Source organism: Eschscholzia californica, unplaced genomic scaffold, assembly GCF_041429995.1.
Source record: "Eschscholzia californica isolate CP2 unplaced genomic scaffold, dmEscCali1.0.p SCAF_4, whole genome shotgun sequence".
Lineage (NCBI taxonomy): Eukaryota > Viridiplantae > Streptophyta > Magnoliopsida > Ranunculales > Papaveraceae > Eschscholzia > Eschscholzia californica.
This window is the reverse complement of record NW_028238461.1, coordinates 38,958,196-38,982,196: the sequence shown is the minus strand read 5'-3', so window position 1 is coordinate 38,982,196 and position 24,001 is coordinate 38,958,196. Positions and strand designations below refer to the sequence as shown.

Below are 24,001 nucleotides of genomic sequence, written 5' to 3'. Positions count from 1 at the left end.
TCTAATTAAAATATTTACTACAAATCTATTTTGGGTACACCCACGTTCAGTAGCTGAATCATCCCTCTCCCCTTAAGTAGTCCCTCTAATTCAAAATATTTACAACAAATCCTTCTGTAGGAGCTCTTCCTAGTTCATAACTTTATAGAAAGGGGATGTGACAACTAAGGGTACATTTACCTGGAGAGGCTGGATCATCCCTCACTCGTTGAGTAATATCTCTAATTCAATCTTCTTCATGTAACTATACTTACTGTAAATCCTCCTTTGGGAGGATTCATTCACAAAGTTTGAAGTTATAAATTACTAGAACTTATCCTCAAAGATAATCGGTAAGCAAATAATGCAACATCACTTGGTGTTCACTCTCATTATGGGTGTGGTTGATGGCAAAGCTGACAAGGGGTTGGAAACATTAGAGTTGGATCACGTCATTTGCCATTTCCATTGAGTAAGCTTTTTGATTTTGGGTTCATTTTGTTTTGATACCCTTGAAATCAGAAATATGTTAGCGTCTCATCGTTAAAAGAAATTACAAGGATATATTAATGACTCCAAAGTTACGAGGCTTATTTCAAGGTCCTCCAATCCAGTTTACTGATTTTCAAAGAAGTAGTTTCTTTTATGATAGATCATCACATGGTTACTTTTATAAAGATTAATAATTTGCTTAACAGTTGTTTTGGTTGAGTTTCTGTTCTAGTGATTGGAATTCCAAAGTTAATTCTTTTTGAAGAATACAAATTTTATCGAACTAGATCTCACTTTGTTAGCAATCTCATTTCCAGATAATGCTTCTGCTGTTTTTCTCATAGGAATGGAGATACTTGAGACATCTTGTTTCTAAGGTGAGCTTTTGGTTAGTTGGTAACTTTTGTTACTTTTTGTGGTCATTATATTTCCACGTCTATTGAATCCACTCCTGCTGTTTACTTTCTTCTGTTTAAGCCAATAGTAGTGAGTAGAAATTACTATTGACTACTTTGGCCTTGAACAAATTTGGGGGTATTCACAAGCACCATCGTGGAATTTTTTTTATCTTTTCTGTAAAATCTAACTACTAGAATCAGTTTGGTTTTCATGGTTGGAAGTTCTTATTAGATGATAGGTTGGTAATTCTAGGACCTGTACTTAATGTTTAGATTTTCGAGATTTGCCCGGTTGCTTTGTGGTTCCCTCAAGAATACCGATGGTAAATTAGATTTCCGACAAAGTTCATATGCCAATTTCAGCATGATTGATCTTTAATTGGAACTGGCTAGTGACTATACTAGTAGTATGTTGGTGATAATCGACATTGACTAAATGCAGCCGTTGGACTTATATGGTAGGTTCACTGTACTTAGTTTTGTTATGAGATATATTAACTCGTCATATTTGAGTCTTTTCTTACCTGTAATATCATTGACTGTGGTCCGTCGTTTCTTCTTCTTCCTTGTACATCATGCATCTATTTGTGAGTTGGAAACCCCAGTGCTTTAATTGGTCCAACGTAGTGATTTTTTGTTGAGGCATGCAACCCATATAGTAATGCTCACTCTAGTGATATATTTGCTCCAGACTAACTTATAAATGTGGAACTCATGTTGTTTTCTTGTATAGATTTTTTACTGATAATATTTGATTCTCCCTGTTACCCAGACTCGCGAGTCTTCACTATCCGTAGGTTTGTTACTTTCTAGAATTTCCATGAGATTCATGAGAACGGGGACTTCCCGTAGGTTTGTTCAGGTTCCTTCTGATAGATAAGTCCCAACCATTCTGTGAAGCATTGAACAGTTGGCCTACTATTGCCCCTTTTGAAATGGAGATGTAGTAGATGGCTGGAAATCTTTTCTTAAGGCTTATTGTTGAATCCCAAATATCTTCCCATAATTTTCTGTCCATTACCCAATTTCCACTTTGTTAGGTTGTTGAAGTTCTCTACCCTATTTTAAATGCTACACTCCACGTCCATATGTTCGTTTCTTTCTTTCCCTAACCTAGCCTAGTTCCAAGTCTCCCTATTTTCACGCCTAGGCCTCCATTTTTCACACCGAGTGCCCATATAAGAACTAATTGTTCAAAGTCATGACAAGAGTAAAGCCATGGTTTTATATCCCTTATTGGCTTGTGTTATACAGATTGTGAGTTGTATCTTCCTCAACTAGTGGCTTTTCACAAGTCCCATCTATTTTTGTTCGTTTCCCATGTAGTCATTATCCTCATTTATTTCTTGTTGTCGTTTCTTTTGGTCTGATAATGTTATGCTGAAGTAATCATAAACTTGATTTCCTTGTTCCATTACATATTCTGAAACTGGTCATACTCGAAGGGTTTTTAAGCTATGAAACTTAAAAGCTTCAGGACCATCTTCCTGTCTAATGGTTTTCTTATCAAAAAGATACTAAAGATTGTTCGTCGATCTTGGCAAGTGGAGGTTCACATGCACTCTATAGTTGGAAATGTATTACATATGGTTGCTCCATCAATAGTATTACAGGTATGCATCTCATTGTTTTCAGCTTCTTTTCCTTTATGTAAAATAAATAGGGGAACCCATCTTGTTTAATAACTGAACGCTATCAAGCCTTACTTACCACACCTATCTTCTACCTTTAATTTCTACTTGTTGTGACTTATTTCCTAGGTGGCTAGTAATTACTTTACAAGTTTAATTATTAACGTTTTAATTAATCCATGATGAATACACGCCTCGACCCACACAACGAAACCTTGATCACAACATGTTTTATGTATAAGGAAGTAAGAGTCTGCATTTGAGTTTTTCTTGTTTTCAGGAAACTTTATGTCAGTGTTACTTAATTCCTAGCGAGTAGAAATATCTGAAGATCTTTCTTGAAGTCGTTTGAGTTGAAGTAAAAGTTCAAAGGGTTGAACTCTCAATTTGACTGAATGTTTTGGTTGGTAAAAACTAAAACTACGAAAAAAAATTCCGAAACATTTGGAGTTTCTAACAATGACGATTTGACGAGCCCCATACCTAAGGCCAAGATGTATTGAAGTCCCTGGACATGCAAATACTGATAAACTTTAGAAATATTCTGTTGCAGGAAGTCCGAAACTTCGGTAATTTCTCAACTACGTGAGTCATACTAATATCATAAAAAGGCGGTTCTGATATGTTCTGATTTTCGTTATCCGCGTTTGAGGAAACTAGCTTTGTAATAAATTATTATGTTCTGATTTGCCATAGAACTTCCTTCTGCTTTCAGCTTAAGGTGTGTTGCACAATTTGATTCAAGTTATATCCTGAATTAAATGTTGTGGTACTAAACTTCTTACGCTGTAGGTGTCCTTGCTTTTGGATGTAGATACATCTTAGCTCGGCTTCTTCTAAGTCCTTGCCTCTTCCAACATATCGTGATTTAGTTTGTTATTTCAAATGAAAATTAAATATAGTGGTGCTTGAATATTGCAGAGTCAATGAGAAGATGGAATTTCTGAAGAAATTGATTGGTTTTCGTAATCACTGACATGGGGCGATATAAAGTGCACCAGGTTTGATTCAAATATCTTTAGCCCCACTAACATTAAAGAATATTTAACTTTTTTTATTTATGCACAAGAAAGTGTTTGAGATCTTCATTCGTTTGTGTAAAATAGATGAAATTGTGGTGTGTTTGGTTGCAGGATTCCTCAGTAGGATTCTTACTAAAAATGGGATTTGGTAGGAATCATGATTCTTTGGTCTGTTTGGCTACCAAAAATTCTAGGATTCTTGAATCCTAAGGATTCCTAATTCCAAAAATTTTATTGAACCAAAATTCTACTCTACCCCATAAAATTTGGTACGATTTTGCATCTAAAGGAGGATTTAGGTTCATTATAGGGGCCGACAGGTATGCCCTTTTGGGACTTATTCTTGCCGGCCAGAATAAGGGAATTGGAAAAATAGAAATTGGTTTCTATTTTTTACTATTTCTTTAATCTTATTCAAAAGGGTCCTTTAGGAGATCTAATTAGGGTTTTACTCTAACTTGGGGTTCTATATAATGGCTCTTAATAGTTGAATAAGGTGTGGAAAATTATTAAGAAGTTTTCAATATCTACAACATCAAGTAGAGAAAGAAAGAGAGATAATTCCCAATACTATTTATCTAGTCAAAGAATAAGTGTTCTTCAATCTAACCACCATTGGAGTTCTAACTAACAACAAGGTGGGAGATTAAGTTGATTGCTCGGTGTCTCAAGTAGAGGAGCTACAATTGGAGCTCTTGGTCTTCTCAAAAGCGATCGGAAAAGTTCGAGGGAAAAATAACGATTAAGGTAATCTCTAACTTCTTAGTTCATCATTAGCTTATGCATGAGATCTTGGGGATACTAGTATTAGACATATTAGATGTCTGAGATTCCGCTACCAACACGTAGCTAATTTTGGCTAAGTTTCCGACCAATCTATGCTTGTTGAGATAGATTGATAAGTCTTATAGTGTTTTAGACATCACTTTGATTAAGTTTTGAACATGATTTAAAGTTATTGAAAATCAAAATTTGGTATTTCAAAGTTGATTGAAAAAGATTTGGTTTTGAAAGGTTTTTCAAAAGGTTGTGATTTTTAAAATTTTAAAAGTTGTTGAAAATCAAATTTTGGTATTTTAGAAGTATTCTAAAATTGGGACAACAACTAGCAAAAGAAAAAAAAAGTTTCTAAAACTTGAAAGTTGTTGGGCACGCGTCCAGGACGTGACCAGGAAGCTTCCAAAAAATTTTTAGGTCACGTCCCAGTCCTTATGGACCAGAAGAAGTAGGCCCAGGCCAATGAGGGGCCAATGAGCACTTAGCTCGGGCCAGAACATGCTGGCCTATGGGCGAGATATGCTTGGCTCGTTCTAATGCATGCCCTTGGTCTTAGGTCGAGACAAGTCCGTTCTTAAAATTGATTGTGGAAATCATTAAAGATAGAATCGAAACGCACAATTAGTCAAATTTTTCGAAATAGACTTAAGGTTTGTACGTGACATAGAGATGTCGACAAGTATCCCCCAGATAATCATGCATATATAAATGTTAGCCTTGAATATTATATGGATGCATGTGATGTGAATGCGGAAACTAGTATGGCCATAGAAAGTTGTTTTCTTTTGTTCTTGTTTTAAGCACGAATGTGTTTAAGCTGTAATAATTTTAATTTCAAGTTTTATACGGTTTGCGAATCGTTAGAGTATTGTAATTAGAGTCTAGGGTCTATGAGTCCATTAAAGAAGATTAAGGATAACATCTTGATTAGAGTGGGAGAAATCAATGGAGGTTCGAGGATGGCGATCCAGGCGAACTAGGGTGAAAACAAGAAGAATCCTAAGGAGACTAGATCTTTTAGGATTAGAGGCCATACTAGGATCCATATGTGTTTGATTTTTTTTCGCGCGCATTTACTTATTTATTTACGTTTATGTCGTGGATGACTAGTTAGCCTAAATAGTTTACTCTAACGCATACTAGACAAAATGTAAAAAGTTTCTAAAGTAATTTTGAGTAAACAACCTACACAGACTAAGACACCCGTTGAGCTCTCGATCATGGAATGGTGGATTTACCAAGGCAGAGCGCCATCTTTTATCTTGGGGCAATACGGGTAGACCTATGAGAGGAGTCTACACGTCTAAATGGTTTTACTCAACAAGATCAACAAAAGAGTTTTAGATACTCGAGGCAAAAGGATAGGTTGTGCATTAATTAATGCAATCTTAAGTAAGAGTAATAAGAGTGATAAGTGAAGTAGTTCACTCACCCAGGACATTGGGGTTAAGGGCAAGGCCATATAGTCCGCTTAACTACCGAAGAAATAGAATCTTGGAATCACGTTAGTCAATCGAGGATAGTTTTATATTGAATAATGTGGGAAAACTGAATTTTTTCAAAACGATAACAAGTTTAAAACTTTGCTTATTCTTTCATTGTAGTTTTATTGACATTAGAAAATTAGTAATCTAACCTTATGTCAATCCTTAAGAAGGAGCTGAACGAAAGTAACTTCCTTGAATGGAAAAAGGAATTCGGGAATAATTCTCATATTCGAAATAAAGAAAACGTCTTATAATATCCAATCCTAGTGTTGACTCATATCGGATAAGGTCAAAAGTCTTTTGCAAACAATCGTAGAACGTTCTCTTTGGAAGAGAAATGGATGCTAGCATGACCAATAAGACAAACTGAGGAGCAAGTTCCTACACAAGTCATTAATGGAGAGGTACGAGTCCTGTAAGGCAATCTGAAAGTCATCTTAAGTAAGGAAAAAGTGGAAAGGTCTTCATATTTTTTTACATGACTTGTTTTTCGAAACTTGAAACAACTCGGATTTCACTTGTTAAGAGAGAACAACATAATTTACCTATCATCTAGTTCAATATTAATTGAACGAAGATAGATAAGACTTTAGACGAGTCACTCAGATTGTTATGAACAACTTTGCAGAAAACACGGGAACTAAGAAATTAAAAGTTCTTGAGTACCTAGGATCCCTTCATCAGATGTTTAAAACTAACTATAAGGCTCAGTGGGAGCTTAAGGGAACTTATTACTTCACTAAATGAGAGATGGACACTTTAATAGTTAATGAAGTAAACCTTGTCGAAATAGCTATAAAGTCTCATAACCTTATTTTAGACACTAATCTAGCTTAGGCTTAATAATTATTATGCTCTCCTAGAAACATCGAATGTTTTAAACCAGTGGTAATTTAACTAAAGGTTCTTGAAGAATCAAAATTGTTAACATTGATAATGGCTAAAATGAAAAGATTCAAACTTGTTACCTCTAGGTTGTCTCTTAGGTTTTAAGGACTAGTTAACCAAGTCGGCCTTTTCAGAAAGGCATAAAGACTAGTAATCTGTTGGGATTCATACTTAGTTATGCTAACCTATAAGTTTACTTGTGGAAGCTAACGAAAGCTACTTCAATACGTAGTCTGACAACTTCATGAAGTACGAAAACGTACAAGTCATAAAGTGTAAGTTGAAATGTTTGAAAAGTTCAAACAAAGTATAAACCGAAGTAAAGAATCACCTTAACAAGAAAATATAAGTCATCCGAATGGTGAAAAGTTAAGTCAAGAATTTGGTAACCGTCAAAGAGTTGAAAAATAGTTTCTCGACTCAATCCATGGAACACATATGATGGATGGCGGGTCCGGTGGGAGTCGAAGACTACGATGCATCATTTGATTGATGATGGGCTTAAGGCAGTCTTCCGAATATTTTGGATATATTCTAGAATTAGTCGTTTTCTCAGTTAACCTACTCCGTTTAAAGTTTAGTCCTGTAAAAGGTTTACTATGTGCAAAACTAAAATATATGACGCAATTTCTTTAGAAGAAATTTGGGGTTTTCCACAATCGATCAGTGAACAAAGTTGTTGCTCCTGATAGTATCCTCCTAATAATTAGTTCGACAAAGAATGATTAGTTAGAAAGATAAGTGGGAGAAAAATACAAGTCGAATTAGTTCGATCATGAGAAAGTATAAGCCCAATACGTTCGACCAAGAACAACAAAATTGTCAAGAATAGTCAATCGTGGTTCCTAAAGAAAAGGAATAAAAGGTAAAGATATATTAACTCTAAATACCTACTGCACAAGATGAATAAGATTCGCAAGAGACCTCTCAAGAAGTTAGAAGTTGCTACAACGGAAATAACCCAAAAATTGAATTCCAAATTGTTGTTCGTAAGCCCTTAAGGTCAAATTGTTGTTCTCAAGAAGTTGTGTAGTTGTGTTTGATTGTTCATCCCTTGAAGTAGCTCTTAAAGATTTGAAGGCGTCAAGTTCTCAGGAGTTTTAGTTTACCTCATCATTGGAGCCTATTGACCTGTAGGAAACATTGCTAGAAAGTAGATCAGACGAGAAGAGTTGGTAAGCTTCCCCATCCTGTAGTAGTGGTTGTTTCCTTCCTATGAGATCAGTCGTCTAGTGAAAATTTTAGTCTGTCTTTTGTAGTGTGTTGAGTCTCCTTCATGCTCATACTCGCACATTGAGTGAATCATTTCTGAGTGACTTAAATTTTCTGAGTGTATGACCATGAGGCAACAGTGGAGGCGAAATGTATTGAGAAGGTAATCGAGGTCTTGTCTTTTCAAAACCGAAATGATGCTCATAGTGGCGATCATGTGTAGTTAGAGTTTAGATTACTAGTGGAGAGGGTTTTAGCTTTTGAATGGTCTGGTTGACTTAGATTTCATTTCTATTAGTTGTCAAAAATATCTTGGACAAACATTTTTCAGTTCGTGATAGACTCACACATCTCATTTTTGGACCCTTATGCATTTTCATAATTTCTGAATTTTGTGGGTATATTCACCGTAAGCCCTCACGAGTCAAAACTCGTCCTTTAGGGTAACCTAGAGGTTTAATGGCTTGTTGCACGTGCTAAAGTGCAATCGCGATTCCCTACGAAAGTGGTGAGTTAGGTATAGTTTCATTTTTTCTGTTTTGCCCGAGGACTAGCAAAATGTAAGTTTGGAAATGTTTGATGAGTTCGTTAACTTTTGCCTATTACATGTTAATTTTGTACAAAATTAAACGAGTGAATTGAGTTTTGCAGGATAACCCAAATACACGAAGCAGACAATATTCATGTGAAAAGTTATGTTCAACTGTCCAAAATGACCGTCTTAGTTAGAAGTTGTTCTTCAAAGAAGAAATATAATAGGAGATGTTTTTCAGTGAGATAGAGAATAAGGATCGAAAAAAGAAATAAAAAGGACTCAACAAGAAGATAGTGGTTTAAGTAAATAATGATCTCATACCCTAATTGCGGTGCCAAAAACTTGATGCGGATTTAAACTAACCTAAATAATAAGCTAAAATAATATGTATTTATTATAAAATTCTAGTCACTCAGAAATGGTTCGCTCAATGTGTTGAGTATGAGCATGAAGGAGACTCAACACATTACAAAAGACAGAAAAAACACAATCAAGAGAAAGAAAATTCATATTCGTTGCTTCATCTCTCACTCTAGGTGAAGAGTCTACCAATCCATTACAATAATCAAAGTAGTTGAATTAAAAAAAAAAAAAAAAGACATCACTTATATGATGCTTCGATGTTGATCTTGGCCCACCTTCAAAGTTATAGTTGCACACCAATTTCTTGGCTACTGTTTTCTGCTCCGAAAAGAATCCCCCGGTTGCTTACACAAAATGCATCTTTTATTGCTTCCCAAGTCAGTAGGTTGACAACCCTAAATTGACCAAATTCCTAAATTGTCCATGTCCATGATAAGAATTGGTAACGAAATGGTATATATTGTCTTTCTTTAAAAATGCTTGAGTGAATAGGAATTGATTTGTTTCCTAAGGTAATGGTGGATCCTACCCTTTAAATCAAGCAAGATATCATTCTTTCCATCCTAGCTAATCTGGTTTGTAGCCATGCAAAATTGGATGTTGGTCTTCCCTAAGTTTGACAGAATTAAGGTATGAGATCATTATTACTTAAACCACTAACTTCTTGTTGAGTCCTTTTTATTTCTTCTTTCGATCCTTATACTCTATCTCACTGAAAAATGCCTCCTTATTTCTTCATTGAAGAACAACTTCCAACTAAGACGATCATTTTGGACAGTTGCACATAACTTTTCACATGAATATTGTCTGCTTCGTGTATATGGGTTATTCTGCAAAACTCAATTAACTCGTTTAATTTCGTAAAAAATTAACAAGTAATAGACAAAAGTTGACGACAAATAAGTGAGTTTTAACGAACTCATCACCAGTCAGCGATCTTATCGCAGAGGATGATGAGGTGGTGAGGAGGATGATGTGGCAGAGAGAAGTGATGAGATGGAAGAGACAGAGGTTGACAACGCGGAAGGGTAGTTTTGGGAAATCAAAAAAGAAGTTAACAGTCAAATGGACGGTAACGGTCAAAGGGGGTCATCTGGGTATTTTCGATAAAGTAGGGGGCTACGCGGGAAGAGCTAGTCATAAAGTAGGGGGTCATTTGGGAAATAACCCTAAAATAATATGGTTAACTATTTTTCAAATCAAAATCATAAAAGAAATTTATAGTCATTCCAAGAATACTCTTTTTGTTTTTTCCTCTTTCTCTACCTTAACCCGATAGAAACCCTAGGAGATTTCTGCTATTAGTTGAAGATCGGCAGTTGAGAAGACAATGTTTTTCGTCATGGTAATTCCTCCATTGATTTATATGTTTCTGTAGGTCTTCATCTTCTCATATTGTTCGTTTTATACGAAGAATTAGGGTTTTTTCAGACTGTCGAATTTCCGTCTATTCGTTTCGCAAGTTGTTTGTTTGTTAATCAGCTAACCTTCATATTCACATTCGTCTTCACATTCATCTTCTTTACTGTTAACGTTGTAAGTTAGTTTTCTTCATCTTTAACCTAGCTTTATTTATGTAATTGTTCATCTTGATGTTTTTGCTCAGTTAATTATTCCTAAATTTTATTGATGAATCTTCAAACCGAAACCTAGATTGATTATTTAATGTTAGAGTTATTTCTTTTTGGCCCCCTACTTTGTGACCAGCTTACTTCTTGACCCCTTATTTTTCATAAATTCAAATATGACCTCCTTTTTTAATGTAAATGTCATAATTACCGTTTGTATAAATATTTTTTCAAAATAAAATTAAATAGAAAACATGAATTCCCCCTCACCTCTCTCTCCAACTCACCTCCCTCTCCGATTAAGGTCGACGGCCTGAAAATTTTCTTGTCGGAGAAGAGAGAAGTGAGTTGGAGAGAGAGGTGAGGTGGAACTTATAATTTCTATTTAATGTTATTTTGAAAAAATATTTATAGGAAGGGTAGTTATGACATTTACATTAAAAAGGGGGTCATATTCGAATTTATGAAAAATGGGGGGCCAAGAAGGAAGCTGGTCACAAACTAGGGCCAAAAAGAAAATAACTCAATTTAATCTAGCTTTATGTTGTGTTCCGAACTTTTCGTACATGATTATTTGTTTCTGATGAATGTGTTATTTTATTTTTTGGTTTTTGATGAATGTGTTATTTTAGTTCTAATGAATGTGTTCTACAAATTGTGTTTGCAAAGTTTGTTTGAAATTGTGATTGCATTTGTACCATTCTTATCATTTTTTTTAATGTTCAGGAAATGGATTTAGCTGAGTCATCTACTGCTTCATCATGTTTTACTCAAGTTGGTTCGTCTTCAAAGTTATTCTAACATCATCTCCGGCCTGAAGCTCAGGGCTCTGTTTTTACTAGTGTTGGTCAGAAGTTTGAAGAAGGTGTTGATCAATTCAGGTTTGCATTAAATAGGTATTCCATAAAATTTGGCATTGGTTATGGAATGAAGAGGAACCATTCTCATCGGAACAACTGTTTGTTACCATGTTTTAGAGATGATTGATCACTTTAAGAACATGGAATGGATTGGAGCCTCTATGGAAACCAACTTGGCGGTTGACATAATCTTACATTCATTATATGATGGTTTTGAAGAAGTAAGGTCAATCTTTAAACAAAAGTTTTGGACATGTTTCCTTGGAAAGATTACTCACGATTCTGGAAGTGGCTGGATGCAAATTCAGTGCACCTGAAACCACAGAAGAAATCCTTAGTGATCAAGATGGTACGAATCTAGGAACGGGAGTCGTTAGGAACAGGAGACGCTCTGGAAGGAGAGGATGCAGGAGAGCTCCTAGGCGCAAGACTATTATTCCTTAAGACAGTTGTTTATTTTGTGGTAGCACATCTCACATGCGGATAATGGATTGCCCACGTTACTTGGAAGAGCTAAATAACGGAATTGGGAACTCCGTCTCAGGTAAAAATGTTGAAAGTTGATTCAATTAAAATACAATCCCTTAAAGGTATTAGATACCTAATGCTCAGCATTATGAATGACAGGAGCAAATGGGAGCTAAGTATTAAATTGAAGAGGAGATGAACCTGTCAAAGGCGAACAAGGCAAGGGTTGTTGAGAAAGCTCGAGAAGGATCATAGTCTTTTGGGAGATTTTGACATTGACCCCACTTTTATATCGATATTAGGACTACACCCTCGTTTTTTTAACTTTTGATTTACACCCTCCACGTGGACGGAAAACGTTAACTTCTAGTTAAATGCCAGTTGTGTGAATCACACATGTGAATCAGGACAAAAATTCCCTTATGTAAGATTTTGATATTGACCCCACTGTTATATCAATATTAGGACTCCACCCCCGTTTTTAAAAACTTTTGATTTATACCCCCACGTGGGCGGAAAACATTAGTTTCTAGTTTAATTTCAGCTGTGCGAATCATACATGTGAATCTGGACAAAAATATCCTTACTTACATTTTATTTTCCTTCTCAATATATTTTTCTTCTTTAGGGTCCGTTTGATACGTGGCAAAATAAGGTTGGGAAAGTCGTTTTCCTAAGAAAGTCGACTTTCCGTTGTTTGATTGGACAAATTGCATGGGAAAAGTGATTTTCGTAATAAAATAAGGTGGGAAAAAACCCCTCAAAATTTTACCACAAAAATGGTGGAAAGTCACTTTCGCACCCTCTTGCCCTAGAGGTGCATCTCGTTCCGTCCCCATCATTCGCTTTCTGTCGCCCCCTCTCTCAATCTCAGTTCGCTCTCCCACTCTCTCTCTCTACAAGTGACGTTCAATCTCTCTTTAAAATCTTTGAACACTCAACTTCTCTCTCTAAACCTAGGTTCATCAAGTGTGAGACTATCATTCACTAAACACTACCTAGACAGTTCGCTCTCCCGCTTTCTGGCGCCCCCTTTCTCAATCTTTGAACTACTTTCTTGATAATGAATCTTATAATCTTCATCATCTCCAAGTCCATCATTATCAGCACTACCTAGACAGTGATTTTGCGAAGTTTTGCTAAAAGAGGTATGAACAACTTATACATCCTAAATTGGAGTCATCTCATTTCAAAAACACGGATCGAAGTATCAACAACTTATACATCCCTAAATGGAGTGATCTGTCTTCAAATACATGGACCAAAATGAGCATGTCTTGAAACCATAGAGATCTTAGGCTATTACCACCACCAACCATCATCATCATCTTCTTAATCAACTCTTAAATTTGATTTCTTATATGGGCTGACCTCTAACTCAACTAGCTCTAATCAACCAAAGAATGAGTACAACTTTGATCACTGACTAAAACCCCTAAGGTTAATGATGGTTGTGATTGTGGCTTATGAAAATAACGATTGTGCTAGTGGTTGTGTAGGGGTGGTGGGATTCGATGAAGGGAATGGGGGGTCTGTGTTGATGAAGTTGATTAATAGAATAAAGAAGAAAAAGGTATTGAGAAGGAAATTAAAATGTAAATAAGGGTATTTTTGTCCTGATTCACATGTGTGATTCGCACAACTGAAATTAAACTAGAAACTAATGTTTTCCGTCCACGTGGGGGTATAAATCAAAAGTTTTAAAAAACGGGGGTGTGGTCTAATATCGATATAGAAGTGGGGGGTCAATGTCAATATCATACATAAGGGCAATTTTGTCCTGGTTCACATGTGTGATTCGCACAACTGACATTTAACAAGAACTTTACGTTTTCCGTCCACATGGGGGTGTAAATCGAAAGTTTTAAGAAAACGGGGGTGTAGTCCTAATATCGGTATGTGTAACCCTTGTAGGATCCGGTCTATGTTAGCCGCGGATTACCGAAGTTATCCGACGATCGTAGTTGGCTTCTAGCTAAGCATTACGACCCCTAATTGGACCGGACTAATGATCTTCCGAGTAAGATCATTAAGATCCTATTCGCCAAATCGTACGCATTGCAACCTTGGTCGAAGGACACTCCTTCGGAAGGATACCATTCCTTCAGACTGAGGGAATATATCCTTCAACCTGCGAGAGGTAACTTTAGCTACTTCATCACGTTCACGGATGACTTCACTAGATATGGTTATATATACCTGATGAAGCATAAATCCGAATTGTTTGAAATGTTCAAACAATTTCAGAACGAAGTAGAGAATGAACTTGACAAGAAAATAAAAGTCATCTGATCCGATTGGGGTGGTGAATATTTGATCAAGAATTTGATGATCAACTTAGGAGTTGCGGAATAGTATCTCAACTCACTCCGCTTGGAACACCACAGATGAATGGCGTTTACAAGGAGAAATCACACCTTGTTAAACATGGTTCGACGTATAATGAGTTTAGCCAACCTTCCAAATACGTTCTGGGGATATGCTCTGGAAACGAGCTCCGTGAAAACTGTAGAAAAGACGTCATATGAGTTATGGTATGGAAAGGTTCCAAAGCTGTCTTTTCTCAAAGTCTGAGGATGTGAGGTTTATGTAAAGCGTTTACAAGGAGATAAACTCGCACCCAAGTCAGACAAATGTCTCTTTGTGAGTTATCCAAAAGAGACAAGGGGTTACTACTTCCACAACGAATCAGAGAACAAAGTGTTTGTTGCTCGTGATGGTATCTTCCTTGAAAAGGAATTTATTTCCAAGAAGACAAGTGGGAGAAATGTAGAGATCAAAGAAATTTTATCTGAGCAACAAATAAACAAAGATACGGAGATATCAAGAAATGTAGCGGCTCCTATCTGTCCACAACTTGTGGAAGAGGATAATGAGGTAGAGTTAGAGGAACTAGAGACACCTCCCGCAAAAGTCGAATTAAATTCGCAGGATACATCTCAAGTAGTTGAGAACACTCCAACTGTTGCTCAAGACCCTCGTAGTTCTCAAAGGCTCAAGGAGTTATCTCAGAAAACATACATCCTACTGTTTGAATATAATGAGCCGAGCACTTACAAACAAACTATGACGAGCCCCGACTCTGAAAAATGGCTCAAGGCTATGAGATCGGAAATGGATTCCATGTCAGAAAATCAAGTATGTGACTTGGTCGATTTGACCGATGGAACGAAACCAATCGGTTGCAAATGGATTTTCAAGATGAAAACTGACAAGGATGGAAACGTTAGCATTTTCAAAGCTAGACTTGTGGCAAAAGGTTACGAATAGATTCATGGTATAGACTATGATGAAACTTTTTCCCCTATCGCAATGCTTAAATCCATTCGGATCATTCTAGTAATTGCACCTCATTACGATTATGAGAATTTGGCAAATGGATGTCAAAACCGCCTTCCTGAACGGAAATCTGGAAAAGGTTGTGTACATGACACTACCTGAAGGTTTTGAAGACTCCAATAATGCTGGAAAAGTTTGCAAGCTTAAGAGATCCATTTATGGACTAAAGCAAGCAAGCAGGAGTTGGAATCTTCGATTCGACGAGGCAATCAAAGAGTTTGGTTTCCTTAAGAATGCATAAGAATCTTTTGGTTACAAGAAGGTTAGTGGGAGCAACCTAGTTTTCTTGGTCCTTTATGTTGATGATATATTAATCATTGGAAACGACATTTAGATGTTAGAATCACTCAAGGACTAGCTTCGGAAATGTTTCTCAATGAAGGATCTAGGGGAGGCATCAAGATCTATAGAGATAGATCAAAGAGGATGATTGGACTCGGTTAAGAAATTTATATAGATAAGATTCTACACCGGTTCAATATGGAAGACTCTAAAAGAGGATTCCTTTCCATGTCACATGGCATCACACTTAGCAAGAATCAGTGTCCTGTGAAACCTGATGAGCTAAAGTGCATGGTGGACGTTCCTTACACTTCGGCAATAGGATCAATCATGTATGTCATGATCTGCACTCGCCCAGATGTCTCGTATGCCTTGAGCATGTGTAGTCGTTACCAAGCGAATCCAGGTGAAGCACACTGGACCGCTACTAAGAATTTTCTAAAGTACCTGAGAAGGACTAAGGATCACTTCTTAGTAAACGGTGGGAAAGAGACACTCAAGGTTGTAGGCCATGTGGAAGCTTTCAGACAGATAGAGACGATTTCAGATTACAGTTTGGTTACGCCTACTGTCTGAACGGAGGAGCGACAAGCTGGAAGAGTTCCAAACAAAGTACTGTTGCAGACTCTACCACTGAAGCAGAATACCTAGCAGCTTTAGAAGCAGCAAAAGAATGAGTTTGGATCAAGAAGTTCAAAATGGAACTTGGTGTCGTTCCTGGCATAGAGGAAGGAATAGCTCTTTATTGTGACAACAATGGAGTAATCGCCCAAGCCAAGGAACCTAGAGCACATCAGAAATCCAAACATATCCAAAGAAAGTACCACGTGATTAGGGAAATCACAGAAAGAAAGGATGTGGTTATTTGCAAAGTCCATGCGGATGACAACGTAGTTGATCCGTTCACTAAACCGTTACCTCAGCCCAAACACAACTCACACATGAGGGGCATTGGTATAAAGCGCATTGGAGAATGGCAACAAATGTAATTAAGATTCATATAGGAGTTTATGTATCTAATTAGTGACATTCGATATATAAAATAAAAAGAGTTTTATTTTGTCAATTAAATCTGGTTTAGTATTTAAGAGACGGCCTATTGATAAAGAAAAATTCTGAATAGGCTTGTCAGATACGTGATTTGATGAATGAACCCCTATTAAGTGAACTTGGAATTATTTCATTATCATCTCCCTAGTCTAGGTCATTGCATGGACAACAATGACTTATGAAGAGTAGCACGGGAAGTCGATGAGATAGCGCAATTTCATGGGCTATAGAAATAGTCTATTCAATTCGACTATGTCGGTGTGTAATGGGTATTATACACTGGATAACCCACAAATGAGAGCGCATCAAAGTGATGAATGACTCTCATTGACAAGATTGGAGAGATTCCGGGTTTCGCGAAACACCGCACCGTAAAAGGAGGTTATAAAAGCGAATACTGGAAAGGGCAGGATAGACATGAAGTTGAGTGGGAGCGTAAGAATATATTATGTCCTCCTAATTCAATTAGGATAAAGTGTCTTTGAGCCACTTGACGAATAGCAACTGAAAATGCATGGTTGTGCTCGAATGGATTAAAAGTTAATCATTCATTTTGACAGTGTACTCAGGATCAAGAAGGTTTGAATGACGTGACGTATTAGATGGGATGCGAAGTGACATGAGAATCGAGCATTGCACTTGTTCTAAGTACAAGTGGAAGTCTAAAGGAGATGTCCTTCGGCCAAGGACGCAATGCGCGCAATCTGTCGGATAGGACAATTGTTGAGAATATCATCAAGTCCGGATGATTAATTAGGGATCGTAATGTTTAGCTAGAAACCAAGTACGATCGTCGAATCGCGAAGAGATTCGCGACTAATTTCATCTAGATCCTACAACAGGTTACACAAAGAGTGTCAACTTGATTGGAAGATGTGACTAGAGGGATTGGACATATATACATGGAAAATTCCCATAGATATATGTCCAAATGCCTAAAAGAAGTTTAGGAAAAGATCGTACGAAGGGCCCGAAAGAAGGGCTTTTGGGTCGGGGCACCAAAGTGATGATTTTGGCCCAAGAAGGTGGCCGACCATATGACAAGGGCAGCCATGAGATGGCCGGCCAGATCAGGTCAAACTCCCTATAGGGGATGGCCAAAACAAGGGAATTGAGATAATTAGAAACTAGTTTCTAATTTTCACTATTTCCTTAATCTTATTCAAAAGGGATTTTTAGGAATCTAATTAGGGTTGAACTCTAACTTAGAACTTTATATAAGATCTCTTAGGGACTTGAATAAGGTGCGGAATTTCTCATAAAGCTTTCTTACTCTACCACGTCAAGTAGAGAGGAGAAAGTGAGCTAATTCCCATTACTATCTATCTAGTCAAAGAAGGAGTTCTTCATCTAACCACCATTATTATTCAAGCTAATAAACAAGGTAGGAGATCAAGGTGATTACTCAGTGTCCCAAGTAGAGGAGCTACAATTAGAGCTCTTGATCTTCTCAATAGCGATTGGAAAAGTTCGAAGAAAACTAACGATAAAGGTATTTGTGCAATAGTTTTAGTTAGTTCATCATTATTGCTTATGCATGATATCCTGTGAATACTAGTGTTTCACATTAGATGTCAAGTTATCCGCATACAACACTAGTAGAAGAGGTCATAACCCTACATGTTCATAATTTGGTGTTTTTCCCTTTCTAGTTTTGCAAACTCAATTTGCAAATTTTGCAAACACAATTTGCAATCGTGCCAACGCAGTCTGCATTGTTGCACTTTTGGCGAAGACACTAGTAGACAATATTCTTATTCAAGGTCACAACTGAGAATCTGAGGATCCGGTGTCAAATTTTATAGGAGGCCCTCTAGTACGATCACATAAAGTTGAAAATGTAATTCACATATCAATAAATAAATATTCAAAACTATTCAATAATATAAAAGACATTAAATTGTTGAAGAAACCAAACTCAAAGTTTCTAATGATCGCTTCAATTAATTTCCTAGTAAAGTTTCTTTGATATGCAAGCAACATAACAATTAATTAATTAGACTCTTAGATAATCAAAGGAAACAAAAGGAATATCAGAGATGATAGTCAAAACATGTTGAACTAAAATCTCATGTCAAAACGGGCTAACATAAAACTTAAAATCTTGTGAAACTTATTTTGGTGTAACGCTGAAAACTATATAAATACTTCCGTCAAAATTTTTAAAAATAAGAGAGGTATTCATGCTCACAAAATCTAATTTGATTTGGACTAGTTAAAATAACAAAGTTGAATTTCCCCAAAACCATGAAACCCCGAAAAATTTAAAAATAAGGGGTGCCAACAGCCGTAAGTAGGGACGCTTATAGTTACAGAACCACCCTAAGAAGATAAAAAAGAAAGTGCCATAACATGGGAGTCAAACTTGTGCCATTAACAGGTTAGCGTATCTCCGTTGTGCCAGACCCATTACAAGTATATGACTTCTTATTAATGTTTAATATTAAGAATTTGGGATTGGACCCTTGTTTGGTGCGCCAGTGCGGACGCCTGCCCGCCCCCATCAAACACGGGCTTGTTCTTATTCTGGGTTAGATCCTCAGGTTGGTTTCCTTAAGATTATTGTTATTTGTGGTAGAGGATCAAAAATACCAATTTCTAGTAAGAGAGTAGTTATTGACAAATGTGCGTTGCTCAAATTGTCATCTCAACCCCTAAAAAAATATAGATGATGAAGATGGAGACAAAGAAAACGAAGAACATTGATCTAGTTTAAAGAGCAAATCTGAAACCTAGGCTACAAACCGATTTCTATTGAGAACGTAAGAAACAAAGTTGATTTGCTCAAATCGTTATCTTCAAACCCTAGAAAGAGAAAGGAAAAGAGAGAAAAAAAAAATCAAGAAGAAGAAGAATTTGATTTTCCTCCATTAGAAAATCTGGACAAAAAAGAAGAAAATGAAGAACAAGGGATGAACCTTGAGATCTGTTGTTCTTCATAGAGAAAATCATTTTAATGTCTATAGGTACTTTTGAAAAGGATAGAAAATGACCTGATTGATAATTATATATACATAAGTCACAATTACACATAATAAACATGATAGAGATAGTTATTTAAGAAAACCACCGTCTCTATTCTTTTTAGTGTCTATTATTTTGACTCAAATAGCCATTTTCCATTCACTAATATAGTACGATCAGAGAAGTGAAGACAATTAGATTTACTATGCACTAGATAACTTTATGATACAAAAGGAGCAAGCTTGTATTAGGATTCAATGAGATGAGCCTTTGCTCACATTGCTTGCACCAATGAACACTGGTTACTCAAATGAATATCCAAGCATAAAGAATTGAAGCAATATATTTGTTCTTTCACACTGAAAAATAAACCTTAATTTAACAACAATGTATATTACTTACACTCGTAAAGATATTGCACACTGACAAACAATCAAACAAACAAAATTGAGAATAGCCGAAAACTGTGACAAACGACCAAGATATCTTTCTGAATCTATATCTTTCATTCTTTGTACCTCAATTCTCCCGAAAAGAATATCGCAGGTGTAGTTAAAAATTATCACCTTTGATCCCTTAGAAGTGGTTCCGAAGCAGACGCTGCATATATCAAGGAAAAGTTATTAGCCGAAGGTGGTTCCTGTGTTGCAGTAAATCAACATTTTTGTCTAATCTAGAGGTTTAGTTAAATGAGGCGTATTACTCGGTCTAATCATGAATGCTCAGTTTAATGAGAGAAATGTTTGTCTCGGCAGTTTCAGATTCCAAATTTCTGGCACGCTAGTGTATAACAATAATTAAGTTCAATGCAGCAATGAGCTGCTATGTGCAATGAACCCTAAACCAAGGGAGACAAAATGTATCATTCAATGATATGCGGCCCCCGATGAAAAGGGTTGCCGCCATTTCTGTACCACTACGTAATATGGACACTCCCTTTCAAGAAAATTGTTGTACCTGATAATCGGATATAGATGCCCGTGTAAATTGATACTTCTGTGATACTCGTCCACACTTCAAATATAATGTACGATTTTGTATGCATATTTTGTGCTTAGTTGCACAAAATCATATTACAACACAAACTTACACTCTGAATATTTATTCAGAAAAGGTGTTTGTCTATCCCAAGAAGACTGATATCTTAAACTAGAAATAAGAATGAAAAACAGAAAGGTAATGTTGGTTGAAATGATACCTGTGTTGATTTTTTGCTGCCTTTTAGAAATTATTTCTTGAATTTCGGCTAAAACCAGGCGAGATAGAAGAAGACCAGCAATAAAAGCCCCAACAATAAGCATCACAAAAACTTCATTCCACCCCTTCGTGGAAATAAACCCTGTTAAAAGAGGCCCAAGAGCAGCGCCAACTGATCCAGTACCATCAATAATAGCAGTTACTGTTGCCAGTGCACGCGAATTTCCCTTCAGAGATTTATGGGTGCCAAGATCGGCAGAGACTGCAGTAGTAATAAGTGCATAGGGACCATTTACAAACAGCCCAGCAATCATCATCAGAATGATATTCCAGGTCTTTGAAATACTACCATATAGACGGTAGAGGACTAAAGCAGGAATTGCAGCATACATGAAGCTGGCTGCTGTAATTGCCCGTGCATTAAGTTTATCAGATATATAGCCAGCGAGTATTCCACCAACAATTCCACCCACATCGAATAGAGTGGAGAGGTTTCCAGCAGACTTTTCAGAGACGTATTCTCCACCGATTTCTACAAAACAACATTAGAGAATTAGAAATTTGTGCATATCTATTTACCATTTCTTTCGAAATTAGATGCTTTTTCAATATGGTGCAAAGTTTGCATGAATAATTAAGTAATCTGTCGTGATACTTGATAGGGATAAGAACTTCAGAATCTTAGTATACACATAGATAAGAGGCTAGAGTATAATACTAGGGACAAGTATATCTATTGATGGCTAGCCTACAACTAGTGAACTTGAATTTATCTATTAGAGAAGCTTTTCAAGCCAAGGGAAAACAGAAACTCATGTTTTTCGCACATTGTGTCAGTTCTACGCCATTAAAGCTAATCAATGTGGACACCTTAGATTGGAGACCTCAAGATAGAGAATAACTGAGACATAAGAGAGAAAAACAAGCTACAACACATCCTGATAGTGAAGAAAGTTGATACGTTACCCTACTCAATTTCGCTAAGGCACAGTTTTTACCGCAAGTCAAAACGCATTTGACAAGTTAATCATATATACCCATACTCAATTGGAGATTCTCATCAAAACACAACGATAACCGAAAGTAATAAGAGATGACCATACCTGTCTGGCTAAGATAAAAAGGCAACCAATACAGGAAAGTGTATGCAACGAGCTTTGCAAAGAAAAGACACAGGGCAAATGGTATAACACCAGGTATCCGAATAGCTTCTACAAGCCCAACAGCACTGCCTCTGTTTGTTGAGCCAACATGACGACTGGAACTTCTTTCAGCTTCTTGTCTTCGTATCTGAGCTTCTACATCTTTAGATCCTCCCTCTACTTCAATGGAGATCATTCCATTTGAACACTCAAGTCCAACATCCTCGGGATAAACAGGCAAGAACAAGTAAACCATTATTCCTCCCAAAAAAATTGAAGCACCGGGAAGAATAAAAGACCAGCCCCACCCATTCTGTAGAACAGATGCAGCAAGAAGGGACCCAGTAATATTCCCAACAGAAGTATGTGCATTCCATATACCCATGATCAAACCTCTCTTTCTCTTGCCGAACCAATTTCCAACAACAGCAACAACAGAAGGCCACCCAGTGGCTTGAAACAATCCAGCAATCATTTGCATAGCAAGATAAAACCAGAAGGCATGTATATTCCAAAAGTAACCCATCCCGAAAAGCGCAACAAAGATTCCACTACCAATCATTCCGGTAGTCAAAAACAACCGGAGGTCCAGAGAATCTCCAAGATGCCCCGCTACATACATTCCTAAAGAATAACAAGCAAGAAAGGCAACGTCGATCTCCCCCAATTTCGCAGTACCTTCTTTTCCATTAAATGGGGCCCATCCCTTGCCAGGAGATGTGGTAAAATTACCGACCATCCCTCTACCGTTAACAAAAACCTCCCCAAATGGCCAAGGATGAGTAGAACCAAGATGAACAGGCCCTGGATGCAAAACACTCTTAACTATGCTGGTGGGTTTTCTAGAAGCATGGTAGCAAGCATAAGCTATGAAAGTAAGTAAAAGAACGACATATCTATATGTACTTAGACTCCAATTCGAGCTTGTTAGGCCTCTAATAAGATGAATTCCAGGTGGAGTTCCCCGAATTGCATCCGTCGTCATCTGTGTGTTAAGAGCCCTGCGAATCAGATAAGTTCGAACCACATTTCAAAAATCCAAATTCCAAGTGTACAATTTCAAATAACAATACTAGATTCACAACTAAATGATAAACCTACTGGTCATAAATAACTATAGAACTAGTCGCTAAATGTATTTCAATAGAAAACAAATCACAATCCTCAAATCCACCAAAATAAAACCTAAATTGATCATTTTACCACCATCTATTTTCCTCTATTACACCAGTAATCATCATTAAATATGTAAAATTTCCATTCAACATGTATATCAAAACAAAATCAACACATCAAAAATGTTACTATAAAACAATAATCATATACTGGAACTTACCAAACAACTCTGATTTGTTTAAAAAAACCACTATTTCGTAATTGGAAAACGTTAATTGAAGCAACAAAGATCTGAAAAGATAAACCACGAACTGTGACGTAATTTTGATCTCTGCTTAGGTTTTTTCAAGTTATCCACAATGAGTCAATAATTATCAATCGAATCAACAATTCAATCTACACAATAAAGTAAAGAGAAACGACAATGGAGATGATTCCAGATGAAACTGGAGAACTAGAGAGATGAACCAGAGAGAGATGAACAAGAGAGAGAGACGGAAACAAATAACCTAATATCTCTAGAGCAAAAAAATCATCTTTTTATAGAGAAAAAGATAAAATTTTGGTTTTGCTCAAATGAGTGCGTGAGAGGGAGAAGATAAAGAGAATTTTAGAGAGAGAAAGAGAAAGAGGAGAAAAGAGTTTTAGAGAGAGAGAAAGAGCATCTTCTACATGATTCGATTGGGAAAATTCTTACGTCGTTAAGTTTGCTTCATATCGCCAGGTTGAAACGAGCTACTCCCGCCGAAACTGTTGATATTAAAGTCCGGCATTCTTATATTAAACGCAATTTACATGACCATACATATAGTCTCATTATTGCATTTATTGTGCTAATTAATCTGAACACTATGTGAGGTTAAATATCATCTCTAGAAAAATCTTAATATATGACTTTTGTGGTCGGTATCTGAATGCAATTATAATATCGAGTGTAAAAGTTGTGACTCATCCATTGCTTAGAAAAAGATACTAGTGAGGAATAATAATGTTATCTCGGTATCTTAGGTGTTTGTGTAGTATTGTCGAAGTAAGTTGCATTTGAAAACAAAAGTTGTGACGTTTGATTTGATTCAATTGTAAAACGCCATGTCTGTCTAAATTCTAGTTATAACTTGAATTTATAAAAGTTATTATAATTCGTGACAAAATAAAAAAATCTCACAAAAATATAAAAGAAATAAAATATTAGTTTTTTATATGTCATCCTAAAATCGAAAAAAAGATTTAT

General features: G+C 36.5%; 2 protein-coding genes across 8 annotated transcripts in view; one reads left to right on the top strand and one right to left on the bottom strand.

Annotated features, from left to right (window-relative positions):
* The window catches only part of LOC147544573 (MAP3K epsilon protein kinase 1-like), a 29,325-nt gene extending 17,157 nt beyond the window's left edge, over positions 1-12,168 (top strand). The window contains exons 11-18 of one of the 5 annotated variants that reach the window (XR_015239716.1): positions 789-848; positions 1,233-1,327; positions 2,420-2,482; positions 3,422-3,501; positions 3,634-4,269; positions 11,079-11,233; positions 11,330-11,756; positions 11,840-12,168. Coding sequence is in view for 1 of the 5 variants with exons in the window: in XM_086673183.1 (XP_086529309.1) it covers positions 816-848; positions 2,420-2,482; positions 3,054-3,089 (132 nt within the window). In the remaining 4 variants the exon portion in view is untranslated. Of the gene's footprint in view, positions 1-788; positions 849-1,142; positions 2,483-3,053; positions 3,222-3,421; positions 3,548-3,633; positions 4,270-10,162; positions 10,321-11,078; positions 11,757-11,839 lie in introns of those variants that run through there. The other 4 variants (XM_086673184.1, XM_086673183.1, XR_015239717.1 and 1 more) reach the window with 4 other exon arrangements.
* A 7,492-nt stretch (positions 12,169-19,660) lies between these two features.
* Positions 19,661-23,579, bottom strand: LOC147544572 (putative glycerol-3-phosphate transporter 4). Of its 3 annotated transcripts, XM_086673182.1 has the most exons (5): positions 23,468-23,511; positions 22,991-23,061; positions 21,616-22,655; positions 20,514-21,044; positions 19,661-19,915 (listed from the first exon to the last, which is right to left on the bottom strand). In XM_086673182.1, the coding sequence occupies exons 3-5, from the start codon at positions 22,637-22,639 to the stop codon at positions 19,878-19,880; spliced, it is 1,593 nt and encodes a 530-aa protein (XP_086529308.1). In that variant the 5' UTR covers positions 22,640-22,655; positions 22,991-23,061; positions 23,468-23,511; the 3' UTR covers positions 19,661-19,877. The 3 variants fall into 3 exon arrangements, with proteins under 3 accessions (XP_086529308.1, XP_086529307.1, XP_086529306.1); XM_086673181.1 differs by lacking the exon at positions 22,991-23,061 and having other exon boundaries at positions 23,468-23,579; XM_086673180.1 differs by having other exon boundaries at positions 22,991-23,473.
* Positions 23,580-24,001: the final 422 nt, after the last annotated feature.

What these genes read in the sequence shown, in the direction of transcription:
- LOC147544572 (XM_086673181.1), bottom strand. Translation starts at nt 22,639, where the DNA reads ATGACGACGGATGCAATTCGGGGAACTCCACCTGGAATTCATCTTATT. An exon ending in TTTTTATCTTAGCCAGACAG is followed by an intron (nt 21,045 to 21,615) that starts GTATGGTCATCT and finishes GTTGTTTTGTAG; the next exon opens with AAATCGGTGGAGAATACGTC. An exon ending in GCAGCAAAAAATCAACACAG is followed by an intron (nt 19,916 to 20,513) that starts GTATCATTTCAA and finishes TGATATATGCAG; the next exon opens with CGTCTGCTTCGGAACCACTT.